The sequence below is a fragment of the Podarcis raffonei genome, chromosome Z (genome assembly GCF_027172205.1).
Source record: "Podarcis raffonei isolate rPodRaf1 chromosome Z, rPodRaf1.pri, whole genome shotgun sequence".
NCBI lineage: Eukaryota > Metazoa > Chordata > Lepidosauria > Squamata > Lacertidae > Podarcis > Podarcis raffonei.
Window position 1 is genome coordinate 4510117 of NC_070621.1, and position 19878 is coordinate 4529994.

Sequence of the window (19878 nt, forward strand, 5' to 3'; positions counted from 1 at the left end):
GTTGCACCACAATGGGGATTGCAGATGCCTTAGGATGGAGTTCCCGTGGCAACAATTACCTGGCGGCGGTGCTGCCACCGTCAGTCGCTAGGAGACGGAGAGCAAAGCAGAGCCAGCCAAACAGAGAAGATAAAGGCAGACATTCAGTTCCACAGGTGGAAAGCAGAAAGAGACAGAAAGCAAGGCAACATAAGAGAGGAGCAGGGAACATTTTGTTCCGCAGATGGTGAGAGCTGGAGCACAGCAACATCTGGAGGGTCACGGGTTAGCTGCCCCTGGAGTAGAACATGCTGGGCTGGGTGGACAAATAGTTTGACCTGCTGTGAAGCAGTTTCCCAGGTAACTGGTATCAAGTTCAAACCCTTAGCATCTTTATTTAATAGGCTCTGAGGTTGAGGGAGTGGGAAAGACCATGCCTAAGAAAGGTGTAGGGAACTTGTGGCTCTCCAGCCGTGGTTGGGCTCGAACTCCCATCTGCCCTGGGCAACGTGGCAGGGATGATGGGGGCTATAGTCAGACACCAGAAGGAGCACAGGGTCCTCACTCCTGGTAATACCATGGAGAGTGGCTGCCAATCAGAGTCCTAACCTCTAAAACAGCATGTGCATAAACAGGGATGTGGGACTTGTGGCTGGACCACAGCACCCACCATCTCTGACCATTGGCCATGTTGGATAGGGTTGATTAACTTTGTAGTCCAAAAAAATCTCTGAAGAGCATGGGGGTTTGAGTGTGTTTGTGTGTGTGTGTGTTGGACTTAAGACCTGGACAGACTCAGTTCCAAATCCCCATGAAGTCCACTGGAAGACTCAATTGCCACCCCCCCCCCCAGCCTAGGCTAGCCTACAAGGCTACTGTAATGACAAAATAAAAATAAAAATGTGTGTGGTGGTGGCTGCTCTGAGCTCTTTGGAGAAAAAGCTGGGATACGTTACTGTGGTGTCTCTTAACCTGAAGCCTTGCTGTGGTTGCCTTGGAGAGCAGCTGCAATTGCTTCATATTTAATGGCGGGAGGACAGCTTGGATTACACCACAAGCTCAAGTCCCCAGGACCATGAATGCCTCCCCTCCAACAGATGAAAATAGAGACACATACCACAAAGCCCTGCCAAAAACCTCCCCTGCTCCCACACCAGCAGTGTTGCATCCTTTTTTGGCGCATGGCAGAAGCAGGATGCTCAGGGTCAACAGAATCCCCTCCAGTAGACCAACCCTCGCCTGCTTCTGGGCATGGGTGCATGGGGGCCAGAGGGCGCATGGAGCCCATGTACCAGCTCAGCCCTGGCCACCCATGCAGGGAGGAGTATGCCCAGTCAATGTGGCCCTGGGCAGGCAAATCCCCACCCCAACACTGGCCAGGTGGCCATTCAGCAAGGGGGCGAGGGACGAGAAGGCCAGGCCAGCCAGGCTAGGCTCTGGGGCTCACAGGACGGGACAGGGATCCTTGTGTGGGGGTACCTGGCTCATACCCCCTAAAAACATGCACCCAGAGCTATGCCCCCTTCCCCCCCCCCATGCTACGTCCCTGCTCTGTTCTTTTTTAATTAAGAAACTTTCTGGTGCAAAAGTATAAACAGAAAACAGCTCAGCAGCAAAACAGCATTGCATTTCCCCCTCTTTTGTTACAAAGGGCAGATCCACACCGTAAGGGTGCTGGGAACTATAACTCTGTGAGGGGAAAACTACCGTCCCCATGATTCTTTGGGGCAGTCATGGGCTTTAAATGTGCTCTGCATGTGGTTAAAATATGTGGTTTGCATCTGCCCTTTTGAAGACAGCAAGAGAATACCCTTTCCCAATTCTTTTCTGCTGACATCAACAACTGCAAATTATAATGCTGGCTCCACAAGTCCGAACCTAGACATTAACCCCAACAATTTCTATTTGTGGTCTTTGCCCACTGTCACTATTTTGAGGAGGGGGGAGCTCATTGTATTCTATTCGCTCTCCCCCGCATGGAATAATAAATAAAGATACAGCCTAATACATTTCTGGTTTGGTTAGCCCCTTTGATCACACATTTTTGATAGGGAAGCTTTTCTGCTGCATTCCAAAGCTTACTGCACCAACAATCTATGGAAAATGGCACACAGCACTTGCAATTTGGTGCAGTAACAAGTCTAGCTGCAACCAGCAAGCTCTTTTGACCCCACGTGTGTGTTGTCTTCCCAAAACATGAAGGAGTGTCTCCACCCCCATCGTTCTGCCTGGACACTGAGGTCCAGCACTGAGGGCCTTCTTGCGGTTCCCTCATTGCGAGAAGTGAGGCTACAGAGAACCAGACAGAGGGCCTTCTCAGTAGTGGCGCCCGCCCTGTGGAACGCCCTTCCAGCAGATGTCAAAGAGAGAAACAACAACAACTTTTAGCAGACATCTGAAGGCAGCCCTGTTTAGGGAAGCTTTTAATGTTTAATAGACTATTGTATTTTAATATTCTGTTGGAAGCCGCCCAGAGTGGCTGGGGAAACTCAGCCAGATTGGCGGGGTATAAATAATAAACTATTATTATTATTATTATTATTATTATTATTATTATTATTATTAAAAGCAAGTATTTGTTTTGCACTTCTCACCATCATTTGCCTATTTGCAAGGGTTACTTCATTTGGCCCATGAGGCCATTTCCCCCAAGCCACTCTCACCTGCCCTATAACTGGCATCATACATGACATCAGGGGTAGTAGGTAGGGCAGGTAAATATGCAGCTTGAAAGTAATTACCTGGGGACTTAGGCCTCACCCAACTTCCTTTTGTGCTGTGTTTCTATGCACACGTCTCTGCTGTAAAGCACTGCGTCAGAGTGCTCCCCCCCCCCATGGCGCTTTCCCCATGGAAACCCATTCTTTACCGTTGAACTGGAACAAGCAGCAATCCACAGAAAATCCAAATTGTCATTTGTTCTGATTCACTGTTAAAGAGCAGGTTTTCATGGAGGAAATGCAAGGGAAAAGAAGAAGAAGAGCTCATGGACACAGTGCTTTACAGTGTGGACTGTGCCCAGAAAGGGGGGAAGCTAAGTGTAGACAAGCCTTTAACAGCATTTCTGATTGCTCCTTAGCATGCTGTATTTGTCACTTTTTAAAATTTGGTGCTGGGATTGGTTCCATTCAGGAGCTCCTGAATGGAGTTTCCAAGTGGAGTTCATCCCTGCCTAAAATGCAGTTCACAGCTGGTAGCAATGAGCCGATCGCCACTGACGGCACACTCCTTTTCTGCATCCACCCCACACAATTCACTGTTTTACTGTCTATATTCAGAGCACAAGAAAAGCCTTCTGAATCAAGTCCAGGGCCTGCTGGTCAAACACCCTGTTCGCAAAGTGGCCAACCAGATGCTACAAGGTGAACCCCAATAGCAGGACCTGAACACAATAGCATACCCATCAACTGTCCCGGAAAAACCGGGACTTCCCATTTTTTCCCAGGTGAGCAAGGCAGCCATTTTGGGTGCCCTGCTTTCGCATGATTTCTGGCCAAGATCTCACCCCCCAAAAAAGTAGGAATTTGGGGGTCTCGTTCACTGCCCCAAAATGTGTGTTTTTGGGTGCCATGACTTTTTTCACATCTGTGATTTTGTGCGGGTCTCATGCATCACGCAGGATTTCAGACCTGGAAGATGATGTCCCAGATTTGGGCAGCATCACATTGGAGGTTATGCAACAGCGCTCTCCAACAGTGGAGGCAGAACACAGCCATTATGGCTGGTAGCAATTGATACCCCTATGAGAATTCCTCTGTTGATTCCCCTATGAGAATTCCTCTGTTGTTGTTTAGTCATTTAGTCGTGTCCAACTCTTTGTGACACCATGGACCAGAGTACGCCAGGCCCTCCTGTCTTCCACTGCCTCCCACAGCTTGGTCAAACTCATGCTGGTATCTTCGAGAACACTGTCCAACCATCTCGTCCTCTGTCGTCCCCTTCTCCTTGTGCCTTCCATCTTTCCCAGCATCAGGGTCTTTTCCAGGGAGTCTTAGAATAATCTGCTTCTAATACTATTCTAGTTGGTGGTCATAGTGCATCTTGTGGGAGTGAATTTCATAGTTAAACTAGGCACCCTATGAAGAATTTCTCTTCTTTTTCTCTGTCCTGAATCTTCCACCAACATTATAGCTTCATTATTTGTTCCCAGGTTCTAGTATTATGAGGGAGGGAGAAAAATGTACCCCTATCTACTTTCTCCAAACCACACATAATTTTATGCACATCTGTCGCATGCTCCCATTGTTGGGGGCAAGGGACAAAGCCCTGAGGAACAGCAAAAGCTAGCAACTCATGCCAAGCTTCTCCCCACCCTTTTAATAAGGCATCCTAGTGATTAACAAGATTAAAGTTTGGCAACTCTAGCAATAGATAGGAGCCAAAAGGGTAAGTATGTTTCCGAGCACAATTCAAAGCGTTGGTGCTGACCTTTAAAGCACTAAACGGCCTCAGTCCAGTTTACCTGAAGGAACGTCTCCACCCCCATCATTCAGCCTGGACACTGAGATCCAGCATCGAGGGCCTTCTGGTGGTTCCCTAACTGCAAGAAGCCAAGTTACAGGGAACCAGGCAGAGGGCCTTCTCGGTAGTGGCACCGGCCCTGTGGAACGCCTTCCCATCAGATGTCAAAGAGAAGAACAACTACCAGACTTTTAGAAGACATCTGAAGGCAGCCCTGTTTAGGGAAGCTTTTAATGTTTAATAGGTTATTGTATTTTAATATTCTGTTGGAAGCCACCCAGAGTGGCTGGGGAAACCCAGCCAGATGGGCAGGGTATAGATAATAAATTATTATTATTATTATTATTATTATTATTATTATTATTATTAGGGGCCATCATTCACAGTCCCTTCTCCCTCTCTGTCTTCCTGTATTCCAGGGATACACTTTATGATTTGGAGAACAAATACCTCATGCAGCAAGAAAAAATTCAAACTCCTGTCTCTAAAAAGCACGGTGTCTGACAATGCCTTCCTGCTAAGGCTCTGCTCTCTTATTAGGTTGTCTCTGTTTTGTTTGCATTCAGGGTAAGACACGGGATTTGAAAACTGGAACTAAATAGCAGCTTCAGGCACTGATTACCACTGGGGAAATGGTACGATGGGGGCGATGATTCAGATGTCTCTCCTCCCAGGGGTTAAAATACGTACTCTCTTTCATACAAACACAAACAGTGTTTATGAAGCATAAGCCAGAGTGCTCCAGGAGCCCTGTTGCACCCAGCCTCCCAAAAAACCCCTTCTGTCTAGGAAGTCTGACTTCAGTCCCTAGCTCTGCAAGTCACTAATATTTCTGGCCTCAGTCCTCTATCTGTAAAATGGGAATGCCCTGAGGGGGAACACTATACAATAGATAGTTTTGCTGGCAAACACGTGGCCACAGCTCATTCCTGCACCAAAGTAACAGCCTTGCTTTTGGGCAGAGTCCCAAAGGAGCAGGCACTGAAAATAGACCTGTGGTTCTTTGCAAAGATCACTGCGACCCACCTCACTGGTCTGACTGAAGAGGGACGGAGTGGGGTCCAGTTACACTCCGCAACAGACACACCTAATAAGGCCAGATGACCTTGAGGTTTTGCTGGCTTCGGAGTTCTAAGTATGGGGTACCCATAATAAATCTCAGAGGGGTCACATCCTTGCAATGGAGAAGACACACTGGTATTGTACAGCAAAGTGGAGGTTTTTCTAAAGTTAAAAATGACCTGTGCATATGGATGGATGGATGGATCTATCTATATCTGGCCCATGTCAATTCTGCATGTGCTCATTCACAATGTGTTCAGTCTCATTTCCACATTAAAAAAAAATGAATGGAAAAGCATATCTAAATATGTTAGTTAATTAAGTAACCTGCTCTTCATTGATACAAATAGCAGGGCAGGAAAAAGAACACCACAAATTATAAACAACACACCATATGCGAGGTGTGTGTGTGTATCAATCACACACAGAGTGAGACACAGGCAGTGTCAAATAAACGAAGAAACTATAAGCAACAAAGTGACAGGCAATAATCAGACAATAAACAACACAAAACATATATATAAATACCGTACATGGAGCAGCACCCCTGTTCACTTCACTCACCATTTTCTCTCCACATTCTCTCTGGGGAATTTCTCTCCCTAGAGCACCCCTTCCCACCCCATGGGGTTGATATTGAATGATATACTGGTTCTGGACATGGAAGCTTCATAAAGCCATCGTGATTAAATGGCCACAGATAAATTGAGCATCTTCCATGAATTTGCCTCATTCGCCTTCAAAGCCATGTTTAACCGCATTTAAACACACACCTGCAGAGTCATTTGGAACATCCTTCTTCTCTATTATCCGGGGTTGCCAATGTAGTGCCCTCCATAAGTTGTTGGGACTACAACTCCCATCTTTCCACATTGGCTACCCCTGCTGTGCACACTACTAGCAAACTTATTGTCCAAGTGTCAGCCCACCTGCTTGTTCATCTACCCAATAGTGGGGTACAGTGGCATCAGGTGATCAGAACCGCAAGCACAGAGCCTTCCCATCGGCTGGTTCTTTTTAACTGGGAAGGAACCTGAGGCCCTTTGCCTAAACAGCTCTGTAACTGAGTTATGGGCCAACCGCATCTTGCTAAACCTTACAAGGTAGCTCTGAATCATTATTCCCATAATTGCTTGGAGACCATCTCCATGGTGAGGAACGGGAACTCTGCCTATCCTCAGAAGTGTGCTTGACTTTGTTATAAGCACCCACCGCTAACCCAATGGTAGGTTCAGAATATTATATAATATAACATATGCTTGGTAATATCCACAAATTGGCTCGCAGGGGGTTGGATTTGTCAGATGCAATTGCCTTGCACAAGCTGATGTTCTTCAGATATGTTGGCCTACAACACCTTTACATAGAATTATAGTTGGAACCAGTGGCGTAGCGTGGGTTGTCAGCACCCGGGGCAAGGCAAGTAATTTGCACCCCCTAACCCGTGGATTTGCGCCCCCTAACCCTAACCCCCAGATGTTGCGCCCGGTGCGGCCGGCCCCCCTGCACCCCCCACGCTACGCCACTGGTTGGAACAGACCATGAGGTTCCCTGCATTGCGTGAATCTTTTGCCCAAAGTGGGTCTTTGAACCCACAACCTTGGGAATAAGAGTCTCATGCTCTACCAACTGAGCTATCCCCAGCATCATACAACCATGCTGGCTGGAGTTGACAGACTCCAAAATGTATGTCACCTCAAAATTTCCATAAAAACTGAGACCTCTAAATGGCCCTTCCTAACACCCCCCCCCAAAAAACATAGGGGGCTTGCAAGTGCCTTAGAGTACTTTGCAGTGCCTTGATTCACATGCCTTTCAAATCCCTACAACGGCTACCTTCAGGTGAGCTGGAAAGCTGTTATTTGGTACACATGCTCCAAGACACCTTGATGACTAGAGGAGTCTAACAACTGACACCTAATGTTCAAAGCTTACATCAGGGGTGAGGAGCCTCAATCCTGGGGGGTGGGGAGGAAAGCAAATTTAGCCTTCCAGGCCTCTGTATTTGGCCTTTAGGACTCCAGCCAAGCCATGCCCCCAGCCCAGCGGCTACATTCCTCACAGGTCCTGCTCTGCACCTTCCCTGAGTGTTTTTGATTAGTTGCAATATGTCCTTGAACGCTGACAGTGCCTCTTGCCTGCCGGGGTGGTGATGCCCATCTTTGAATGTGCGTACAAACACCTGACTTTGGAGTGGGTAGAGCACAGCCTACAGTACAAAGTTTAAGAGTCATATTGGTTGCTCCACCCACTTTGGCTTTGGTGATGATGCCCTTAGGCTTCAAAAGAGCCAGATCATCTTAGACTGGCTCAGAGGTGCCAATATTGAACAAAATATTGGGGGGGGGGTAAGCCCTGCCCTGTATAATCTATCACATGATGTGTTGTACGCATGCCATTTGAATGGCAATACCCATCGACTTTGGAGGGCCCCGCCCCCCTCAAATATTTTAGGGGGCGGGGACAAAGCCCTCTCGGCCCCTGGGAGTTGACTCCTATGGACTGGCTAGAGTGGGCCAGCCCACCACTGAACAAAATGCTGTGCCAAGGAAGTTCTTCCTTGATTCATGAACTTAAATCAGCCTTGGGTGGATTTTGTGCAGCAGTCAGGAATTTTACACACACACACCCCCCTTCTCAGAAATGGGTTTCACCATTAGCTCCTCACTTTTCCCCAAAAGGTTTCGGTTTGGTTGCAACAGCCTGTCATGCCAAGCCTTTGGCACCTTAATTTGAAATGGCTGGATCCAAAGTTGGTTCTCTTTGGAGGAGACCCACTGAAATTGATGGACATGACTACTTAGTGGAATTTAGTTGTATGAAAGGCATATATATGTGTGTGTTTGTACACACACACTATTTTTAAAACAACAACCACTCTACAGGTGGCAATAATAATAATATAATAATAATAATTTATTATTTATACCCTGCCCATCTGGCTGGGTTTCCCCAGCCACTCTGGGCGGCTTCCAACACAATATTAAAATACCATAGTCTATTAAACATTAAAAGCTTCCCTTTTTCCACACACCCAGGAGGAAAGCATATTTCTAACATGATGCTACGACACATGAGCGCACCATCAGAAAACAATTCAGGACTTTTCTTCTTTCAAGCTATTATTTGTTTATCTTAGATGCAGCTTTAACCATAGCCAGCTGCCATATCCAAGGTCAAACTCTTTGTTCACCTAATCCTGGAAGCAGCGTTGACTATGGACTCTGACTTGCAGCAGGTCTCCAAGGTCTGGGGTGGGCAGGGTTTTCCACCTGTTGCTCCTGGGTCCTTCCAGCTGCAGATGATGGGAACTGCAAAGCAGGTGCTCTACTACTCAGCTACATTATGGACACAGAGAGCAGCCCTACACCAGCTCAGGCTGTTTGTCTGCCCACCCCAGCACCCTCTATCCTGGGGACTGACAAGATAACACCAGCTCCCACCATGGTCGATGGTCCGGGATGATGAGTGATGTAGCCCAGAAGCATCTGGTTGCCACTAGTGTGCACTGGGGCCGGTAGGGCAGAAGACAAGGCCAACAGTAAGTGGTACCACATCCAATAGCTGGAGGAGCAAACTAATTTTGGTTTTGCTCCCATTCTCCCTGCTGTGTTCTACAAGGAGCAACTCTGAGAAGGAAGAAGCTGGCAGGCAGGGCTACCCCCTCAGCTGAATAACGATGAGGATGTAAGTAAGGAAGCAGGTGGCTGACAACAGACTGAGGTTGATGGAGCAGTACCTTGTTCAGCCTAATGGACCAGCCTCTGCCATCTTGGTATCCTCCAAGAGGCAGCTGTTTTGCAAGGACCTGGACCAGGGAGCCTTCTCCTGTCCTTTCACCCGGAGACGACAGGAGCTTCTGCGTGCAAAGCAACTGCTCTCCTGTTGGCTTATTGCAACCAGTCAAGCTTTCCTGTACAAACGCACACCTCAAGTGCATTTGCACATCCTGAACAGCAAAACTCCACATACCTGTTCTAGGTATGTAAACAGAAATTTCATGTTCTCCTGCAGGTTCCCAGCTTGCAAAGCACCCCACTTTCTTTCCTCCCACTCTTGCTGGCTCTTTTCAGTCTAGCATTTCAATAAGCTGCAAACATAAGCAGCTTTCCCCCGCCGCCCCCCCGCCAGCCCGAAGTTTCTTAGCAACTAGCAAAGCGATTCAACATTTCCAGCCAGACTCCGGTAAACAAAAACGTGCCTTTCACAGGGATCTCCCTGTGGCTGGAGGTGTGAGGCTGGCCATGTGGGGGGAGCGCATACACACACTGAGATTTCTCTTAATGGCATGACTGTGTGGGGGGTGGGGTGGATAACCCAGCGACGCAAGATGGAAGGAACACTGACCTTGAGCGAATTAACCGGGGAGATTCCTGATTATCCCAGACGCACAACCCAAGCAAGACATGGGTGTGTGTATTACACACACCAGCGCCACCACAACAGCAACACGCACGACTGACAAACCAGCCAGAGGGATCAAATTCTGAAAAGCGCACAGCACTGCATTGTTCCATTGTTACTTGTCTGCAAGCACACTGAGCTGCAAAAGGGACTTAGCGGCCAAGCCAGGGCTGCACCTTTCTACTGAATCCCTTACTACGACGGCGACAGAGACCATGAGCAACATAATGAAAATATCTATCCTGCTTCCTCGTTCTGCCAGGTGGCACCCAATGAATGAAAACAATAAAAACAAGAATTGCAGCGTGCTAATCCTGGCTGCATTAAGCGGTTGCGTGTGTGTGGCGGTGTGTCCTTCCCCCCAGAAGCCCTGCCCCAACAAAAGATCCATACGTACCTCTCAGCGCTGGGGTGCAGGGGGACAAGAAAGGGGGGTCGAGGAAGACGAGGGCTCTTTCTCGCCAGCAGCCTGCCCCTGCATGGGATATCCAGCTATTTTTACCACTCTATATACACGGCTGCCAGGCGCGTGGCATGCTGGGAGCGGGGGGGACGACACTCTCGCTGCCTGACACGGTTGGCGACGGAGGACACCCGATGCCCGGAGACCTGAGCTGCATAGAAATGCTATGGGGATCATGGGGGGGGGCATAGCTGTCAACCTTCCCCTTTTTTGCGGGAAATTCCCTTATTCCAGCGCCACTTCCCGTTGCTATCCCGGATTGTTAGATATCCCGTAGACTGTCCCCAGGACAGGTGAGGCTGCTGATCCCTTATTTTCGAGGCTGCTGATCCCTTATTTTCAAATCTGGAAGTTGACAGCTATGGGGGGGGGCACACAAAAAGAGTGGCAAGGAAACCGCAAGAAGGTGCAGGATAGCGAAAGGGATAAGCAGATAAGGAAGCGAAGCTCTCCCTGAGTTTTCTATGTCATCACAATGACAAGAAAGGTGTGGGGGGGGGGGAGCCTTTATCAAATTAATGTGTTATTATATCTATCTGGGCTTTGGGGTGTTGTCTTTTTTAAAAAAGAATGCTGTCTGAGATCCTGTTCACTAGAGATCCTGGATCTTTATTTACACTTCGATTTGTTTGGTTTTATTGACAATCTTTATAACTATTTTATGTTATGGGTAAGGGAGCCTTTTTTGCTACCTGTCCGGACCTCCGTGGGCTGACTTTGACAGGTGAGTGGAACATCCCACCTGTCAGTTGCCTGATGCCATTATGATGTCAGGTAACTGACAGGTGGCTTTCCAACTGCCAAGTCATTTGCGTAAAACTTCATATAACTGGGTAAAAGTGTGTAGAAATGGGTTTATCTTAGCTTGGGGGGGGAAAGCATATGAGGAATAGGCGCATGAAAAATGTATGGTCTGCAAAACTGTGATCAGAAATCTTTATCATAGGAGAAATTAGCATCAAAATGCTAATGAGGAAAGGTCTTTTTCAGACAAACAAACAAACAAACAAACAAACAAACAACAACAGAAACTTATGCAGAGAACTGGAATTAAGTTTGGGAAAAATGAGAAACCAGAGTTAACAGATTCTCCCATCCAACCCAGAAACCAAAATGGACAGATTTGCCCTTCCAAACTACATTATGCAGATGCAGGGGATGGGGCTAAGAGGAGTGAGGGATAATGGAAAGTAAAGGAATGTCAATAAAAGAGTGAAGGGCACGTGGCCTGGCTACTTCTGGGAAGACACTGCTGGTGGTGGAGGAAAAAGAGCCATATCTCTGTAGCAGGACACCTGCTTTGTATACAGAAGGGCCCAAGTTCAATCCCCAGCATCTCGTGTTTGGAGTGGGGGCTGGAAATCTCACACACCAGAGCTAGCAAAGAGAGCCACTGTTGATCAGCACACAATGTCCTGGGCTAGACATATCATGGGTCAGAGGTAGAGCCCCTGCTTTGCATGCAATATTTGTTGTTTTTCCCAGTTGTGAGCCCAGAGTAGCGAAGGGACGGAGGAAGATGCATCTGTCTCTGGGACCCTGGGAAGATGCCAGTCTGGGTAAAGGCTGTCTGAACAAATGAACTCCTCAAAGGCAGCTTCCTATAGTACTAGTGCAGGGATGGCAAACCTATGGCCTTCCAGATATTGTTGGACTCCATCTCCTACTGGTCCCAGCCAGCATGACCAATGGTCAGGGACGATGGGAGCTGCAGTCCAGGGAGCCACAAGTCTCTCAAAGCTGCCCCACACAGTTTGTAAATTGGGGCCCTCCAAATGAGGTTGAAATTGATTTCCATCAGCCCCCTACACCTTTAACAGGGGTCAGATGATGAAAGATGGAAAGGGCTGTAGCTCAGTGGTAGGAGTTTATTCTTCACATGGCGAAGGTCAGGGGTTCAAATACTGACATTTCCAGGTGAGGCTGGGGGTAAACCTCAGAAAGCTGCTGCTATCAAAGCAGGTAGTATGAGGCTAAATGGACCAATGGGTGCAATGTAGGCAGCCATATGTGTTCATAGGAGCTGGGTCTTATGGAAGAGGAGAGCATAGTAAATCAGGTCCCCACACAAAAAGGATCAGGGAAATGTTTCAAGAAGCAATGGGGCAAAGGCACCAATCACCAGGCAACACTTCACCAAGGTCCTCAATCCTTGGCACCTCCAGGTGGGACTGGGAACGCCCCCCATCTGAAACCCTGGAAAACTGTGAACTAGATGGGCTAATGGGTTAACCCCTGCTCAAAATGGATGGATGGCTAACTTTGGCAAATTAAATGGGTCTACTCTGAGTAGGACTAACACTGGATACAGCCCCCCTCCCTGCTCCACAGGGGCATTTGAAGGACCATCTTGCCCTGAGGGGAGAAGCAGCAGTAACAGCTTTTTCTAAACAAGCATGTTGCCTTTCCCATTCTTTTGAAACTCATCCCCCACCTCCCCAAAATAAGAGTAATCTTATGTAAACCACTTTGTCGAGGTCCACCTGAAAAGTGGTATATAAATCCTGCAAGCAAGCAAACCAAGCAAAATAAAATAAAAGCAGCCTCTGGTTGCATCCAGTACTTTACTTTCTGCTTAATGGACAGGGGTTAACTGTCAGCCAGTAGTTGACCAATGCCAGTTTTTGACCTCCTGGGCATCTGACTCTGCTGTTTTCCCGTTGTCAAGTCCCGCTTCCCACCCCTTCCCGTTCCTGTTTTTGACCCAGAAAAGAGGAAGTGGGGCTCCAGTCCAGCCTCAGCTCTGGAAGCAAGTTGGAAGGCTTTCTGCCAAGAGCCCAGGCCTATGACATGCCACTACTGCAACCTTACCTGCCCCCAGTTCTGTTCTTCCTTCGGAGAGTCTTGGCTGGGGCTAAACAGATTGTCCAGCGACGCCAGCAGTGGAGACTCTGAATCAAGAGACAGAAAACAGGAAACAAAAGATGCCTGGAAGGTTCCATGTGGCGGTGGGTGGCAGGGGGAGCAACACAACACACCAGGGTGCTGACAGAATCCTCCCAGGTGGTAAAAAGCAAGCCTCGGTCTCAGCTGCCATCGTTTTGGGATACTGGAAAGCAAGAAGCTACATGGGTCTTTGTACAGCTAGTCCTTGAAATTTGTCCACCATTGTCCCCAGGCAACCTGAAGCTTCACATGAGAAGAGCCCTGTTGGATCAGGCCAACGGTTCTGTTGGTTCATCATCCTGATTCCAAATGGCCAACCCAATTCCTCTGGGGAAAACTGCAAGCAGGGCACAGAAGCACAGCAGCGTAACCCCGCTGCCATTCCCAGCAACGGGCATCCAGAGCGGACACTGTGTTTAGGACCAGGAAAATATCTAAACTCTGCAGCTGGAGTAAAATTAGGCAAACATTTATAGTAGACTCCCTACTCACTGCAAATCAACTCATTCTCAGCCTACAAGTGCATGGGCAGTAGCCAAGGGGGTGGGTGGTTGCCCCCCCAATCAATACAAATCAGTACAAATCTGAGGTTCTGCCCCCCCAAAAAAATTACTGGCTACGCCCATGTACAAGGGAGGTACCTGGGAGGTAAAAGGTAAAGGGACCCCTGACCATTAGGTCTAGTCGTGGACGACTCGGGTTGCGGCGCTCATCTCGCTTTATTGGCTGAGGGAGCCGGTATACAGCTTCCGGGTCATGTGGCCAGCATGACTAAGCCGCTTCTGGCGAACCAGAGCAGTGCACGGAAACGCCGTTTACCTTCCTGCCAGAGTGGTACCTATTTATCTTCTTGCACTTTGACGTGATTTCGAACTGCTAGGTTGGCAGGAGCTGGGACCAAGCAACGGGAGCTCACCCTGTTGCAGGGATTCAAACTGCCAACCTTCTGATCGGCAAGTCCTAGGTTCTGTGGTTTAACCCACAGCGCCACCCGCATCCCAGGACCTGGGAGACCAGGGTTCAAATCCCTCACGTGGTCATGAAGCTCATTGGATGAACTTGGGCCAGTCACTGCCTCTCAGCCTAATCTACCTCACCAGGTTATTGTGGGGATGAGATTATAAGTTAGGGTCAATCTCCTCTCATCTCCCACCCTCCTGCAGGTTCTCTGATGATGTTGTCTCCCCTACCCACACCAGAACGCAGGGACAAACTAGAGGTGATGAGAGGCATCTCTCTGTTAATTTCATGGACATGACTGCCCTGCCTAGGTGCATGGAGGGGAGGCTACAGCTGAAGGCCACAGCTCTGCCTCTGCCCTTTCATGGCCTAGGACCCTCGTACCTACAGGATGGCCTCTCCCGGTATGCCCCATGGAGAGCCTCAAGGTCCATAAATAGCAACACCCTAGTGGTCCCGGGCCCTAAGGAAGTTAGATTAGCTAGGGCCTTTTCAACACTGGCTCCGGCCTGGTGGAACGCTCTGTCTCATGAGACCAGGGCCCTGCAGGATCTGATCTCTTTCCGCAGGGCCTGTAAGACAGAGTTGTTCCGCCTGGCCTTTGGCTTGGAGTCAATTTGATTCCCTCCCCCTCTTTCTTTTTCCTTTTTCCTTTCTCCTCCTGAGATGAGGCTGCATTTTAATATTTTAATTTTTCAATATTTTAATGTTGTATTTTAATCTTGTTTTTAAGTTGTTTTCATTCAACTTGTTTTTATTATTAATTGTTAGCCGCCCTGAGCCCGGCCTTGGCTGGGGAGGGCGGGGTATAAATAAATATTATTATTATCACTATTATCATCATCATCATCATCATCATCATTACAGGCAGAGGCACCAATGCTCCCAAACACCAACTGCTGGAAACAGCAAGAGGGGAGACTTGCTCTTGTGGCCGGATCCTGTTTGCAGGCTTCCCATTGAGGCCTCTGCTTGGTCACTGTGAGAAGAGGATGTTGGGCTAGACGGGTTACTGGCCTCATCCAGCGGGCTCTTAAGGTGTATCTCTTTCTCCTATCACTTTTCTCTATTGCCCCTGGCACTTTTCACCTACCTTCCCTGTTTTATTCCTTTGCACTCAGTTTCGTTCTGATCCAGGAGGGGAGGTTTTTTCACCCTTTACTCTTCCGATATAAAAAATTAGGCCCGTCTCTTCTTGCCTCCCCATCACTCCCTATGCCTTCATCAATGAACGGAGCAAACACATGAGCAGCAAAGGTGCATTTTGGCTAATGGTCCCTTTCACTTCAGTTTTGTTATTTCCTCTCCTGGCAATTGAGTTTGTGCACCTACTCTCCCATTGAAAATTCAGCTTTCCAAATTGTAGCCGCAGGTTTACAATTCTTGCCTTCCTTGCCAGCAGAACATTTTGTAGAATTGTGGGCTCCTGCTGCCAGGACTGAGGCATAGACAGGTGACGTCCAGGGCCAGATCCAAGCTGAGCAACCACCAGAGTCACCAAGTCCCAAACTGGGAGTCTTTTCAATCCTCCCAGTCCTGGGCAACTAATGACCAGCCAGGGTGAGTGTGATGACTCCAGACCCTGAGTTATACTTCACTGTCTGGGATGAGGCTCCAAGCCACCATAATAATTGCTCACCAGACACGACAGGTACGCAGAGAGCCAAGGATTGCCGGTTCTAGTCCTGGCTCCTCTTGAAAGCACCTCTCCCACCTGGGAGTATCCGGGGGGGGGGGCAAGCCCTGGATAGAAGGAAGCTCTGCCCCCTAAGGCAACCATGCAATCACAGGCTTGACTTGAGCTTTTTTTTTGGCAGAGTGCTGTTCTCCTTACCTTTCAGACCCCCACCCTGATGCAAACAGGTCCCCTCCTGCTCTCACCTGGAAACTCCATCCTTTCCAGGTGCAGCCGCTGCTGAACACAGGAGCCAATGTCTGCAAAAATCTCCTCCTCCTCTCTGTCCGCAGCAAACTGGAAAGAGAAAGCAGGGAGAGGGAGGTGCTGTTAAATATTTCTCAGGCTGGTTACAAAGGAGGAGTGCAGGGCCTGCTGTGTTCATTTTGAGAGGCCCCCATCATGATGAAGTGAGGTGTGCCTTAAGGGATCAGGCCAAAGATACCATATTTTTCCATGTATAAGACTAGTTTTTCCCCCTTAAAAATAATGTCAAAAATTAGGGGGTGTCTTATGCACAGAGAGGGACGCGGGTGGCGCTGTGGGTTAAACCTCAGTGCCTAGGACTTGCTGATCGCATGGTCGGCGGTTCAAATCCCCGCGGCGGGGTGCGCTCCCGTTGCTCGGTCCCAGCGCCTGCCAACCTAGCAGTTCGAAAGCACCCCCAGATGCAAGTAGATAAATAGGGACCGCTTACTGGCGGGAAGGTAAACGGCGTTTCCGTGTGTGGCTCTGGCTCGCCAGATGCAGCTTTGTCACGCTGGCCATGTGACCCGGAAGTGTCTGCAGACAGCGCTGGCTCCCGGCCTCTTGAGTGAGATGAGCGCACAACTCCAGAGTCTGTCAAGACTGGCCCGTACGGGCAGGGCTACCTTTACCTTTATGCACAGATACATCCCCCCTTTTCTTAAATCTGAGTCCCCAAAAATAGGGGGCGTCTTATACATGGGGGTGACTTGCAGACGGAAAAATACGGTATGTCTAGGCTTCTGACAGGGCATAGATGTGTGATGCCACCCTTGATCGCAGCGGCTGGCCTCCAATGGAGCTGGACTACATCTCCCATCATCCCTGTCTATTGGCCATGGTGGCAGGGGTGGATGGGAGTCCAATAACATCTAGAGGGCTGCAGATGTGCCTATCCATGATCTAAGAAGATACCTTCCCTACTGTCTCGAGGAAATGCCTCTTCCAAGCAGAGAAATTCATCCATTTCTTGCACACAGTAGGAATTGCTGCTTCTTAGATCTGTAGCCTGTTTCTGCTTCTCTCCTCACTCTACCCCCCCATCCTACTCTCTCCCTCTTTCTCTGTGGGTGTTCACAGGTTACACAAGAGAGTTTAATAGTCTATATCCCTATGTAAACAATAGCTAAACTGTACAAATCATAACATGTGAAAAAGCCTCCTCTCAGTTTCTCATTTTTCCAACCTTTTCAGTTCTCCCTGTTTCCACATCAGTTTGCAATGGTTTTGAAAAACCCCATGAAAATTTATCAGCTTTTTAGTGCAGCTTTTTCATCATCAGCCTTTGCCTTGCCTTGGTAATGAACTGGATGAGAGTCAACAGACTGACACACAATTCAGATAAGACTTGAGGCACTGTTGGTGTGTGGTTCCCTAGACAGGATGACTGGGAGATCGCCTGCTCTTGATGGGGTTACACTCTCTCTGAAGGAATGGATACTCCTAGATCCTTTGCTGTCAGGTGGCCTCAGGGTGCAGAGTGCCTCCCATCAGCTTTGGCTGGTGGCCCAGCTACGCCCCCATCTGCACAGGGATAGCCTAACTCTTGTTGCGTATGCTCTGGTAACCTCTAGGCTAGATGACTGCAATGTGTTGTATGTAGGGCTGCATATGAAGATGGTTCAGAAACTTCAGCAGCCAAGTTGTCCACCAGGACAAGATGTTTTGGGCGTATAATGCCAATCCTGGCCCAACTGCACTCACTGCCACTTAGTTTCCAGGCCCAATTCAAAGTGCTGGTTTTGACCTATAAAGCATTAAATGGCTCAGGATCACAATTACTTCAAGGACCGCCTCTCTCCAAAGGAACCTACCCAGACCCTGAGATCATCTTCTGAGGCCCTTCTTTGTGTGCCTCCTCCATGAGAGGTCCAGAGGGTGGCAACATAAGAAGGTGCCTTTTCTGCAGTCTGTGGAATGCTGTGCTCAGCAAAGTTTGGCTTGCACCTTCTTTACATATCTTTATGTGCCAGGCAAGAATGTTTCTCTATAACCAAGCATTCGGCCAATTCCATGGCCTCCAAAATGTGTTTTGGGGAGAATGAATGTTTTGGGCTTGTTTTTGTTTTATTATGTATTTTGTGTTCTTGTTTTGTATTTTTATGTTGTGAATCACCTGTGACCTTTGGATGAAGGATGGTATACAAATGTAATGAATATTTTTTTTGGTATGCTATTTTCTCTAATAAAACATTTCTGCAAAGAAATCTTCCCTTGTGTAGTGGATTTTGTACATTATTTCCATCAATATATGCATTTTATGCATGCTTTATACTAGTATATGTATTTTTGTACGCATTACTTGGCTGGAGGAAGTGCATTGGAAAATTCAGAAAAGTGCAAATTTTGAAGGATGTCTGTGCTGCAGTTTGTGTACTGCTTCAGAAAGTGTGAGTTAGTTCAGCTCGCCTTCAAATGCCAACTGAAATTAATTTCTGCTCTGTCTCCAGTCCTGATGAAAGCAAATTCTCTTTCCCAACGCCTTAGAGCATCCCAACCAATTCAGTTCAGGAAGGTCCTTACCCGGACAATGGTTCCCTTTTCCTGGTAATACTTCACTATCAGGGGCACATTCTGCTTGAATGTCTCCAGCCTGCGCCCAATGGCATGGGGGTTGTCGTCCAGGCGGCCTTGCTCCTGGGCACGCTTCTCTAGCCTCTGCCGGAGCTTCTGGCTGGGGCAGGCCAGGAAGACGACAAGATCTGGGGAGCCGATCTGACAGAGGAGGGAGACAAGTGTCAGGCTTTAAACATGGCGGCCATCCTCTCACCCTCTTCGCTGCCCAGGGTATGTCTGGAGCACTACAAATTGACACTGGTTTCATCCTTTTTCTCAATGTTTCCCTTCTCTTCATTTTCTCCTCTATGTTCCTCCACTTTGGTCCATCTAGCTCAGTATCCTCTGCAATGACGGCAATGGCTTTCCCAGAGTTTCTTTCACTCTGCCTGGGTTGTCTCCTACCTGCTCCTCAAACGTTAACACCTGGCCAATGTCTCGGGGGAAGCCATCCACCACAAAGCCTTTCGCATCTGGCTGCTTTATAAATTGTTGCTTCAGCTCCTCAATTGTTGTTTCCTGAAAGGCAAAGAGAGGCATCACTGGGAAGGCTGAGGCTCTCAGCTCCTTGCTAGTGGGTAAGCAAGATGAACAGGGAAATAACAAAAAGTGAGCACCTTTTTAAAACGGTGAAGTTGCCAAGTTTCTGTAAGCCCTGGCTGGGAAACAGATGAATCTCGGTGACTCCCAGTGTTCCAGTCAATTACACACTGAGCAACACAGACTAAAGTTTTTAATCTGAGCCAGAAAAGAATGCAAATCTGCCTTCTCACCTCCAAAGCCCTTCCTTCTCCCTCATCCACTCATTTCCTTTCCTGCTGCTGCTCCAGCAATTGCAATGGGAGGGAGATAAATTGTACCCCCAAAAAATCCTCTTTCTCACAAGAGGTGGTAAAGGGAAAAGACACCATCTTCCCTTCCACCCTTCCAAGCAAGTTTAATTATTATCTTTAGAGACAGTCAAGCCTACTGGTGCCGGCTTGTGACTGCAGGTGCCTGGGGCCACGCATTACCACTGGGGACGTGCTCCACATCATCACATCCCCAGTGTGCCAACTTCACTCATGCACGTAGCGGGGTATGGCGAAGTAGCGCACACATGCCGGGGGCGTGATGATGTACTGTGCCCAAGCCCCGCAGCATGCACACGTGGCCATGCCACACTTTGTGGAAGCCATGGCACCCA

The 19878-nt window shown here is 48.4% G+C and overlaps 1 protein-coding gene across 4 annotated transcripts in view; it reads right to left on the reverse strand.

The window, feature by feature from the left end:
* Positions 1–19878, reverse strand: part of AK1 (adenylate kinase 1) — a 54553-nt gene that overhangs the window by 23270 nt on the left and 11405 nt on the right. For 2 of the 4 annotated variants that reach the window (XM_053374016.1, XM_053374015.1), the window contains exons 5-8: positions 19098–19211; positions 18660–18851; positions 16097–16187; positions 13181–13260 (exon numbers count right to left, since the gene is read on the reverse strand). In XM_053374016.1, coding sequence (XP_053229991.1) covers positions 13181–13260; positions 16097–16187; positions 18660–18851; positions 19098–19211 — 477 coding nt within the window. Of the gene's footprint in view, positions 1–9849; positions 9872–10303; positions 10432–13180; positions 13261–16096; positions 16188–18659; positions 18852–19097; positions 19212–19878 lie in introns of those variants that run through there. The other 2 variants (XM_053374018.1, XM_053374019.1) reach the window with 2 other exon arrangements.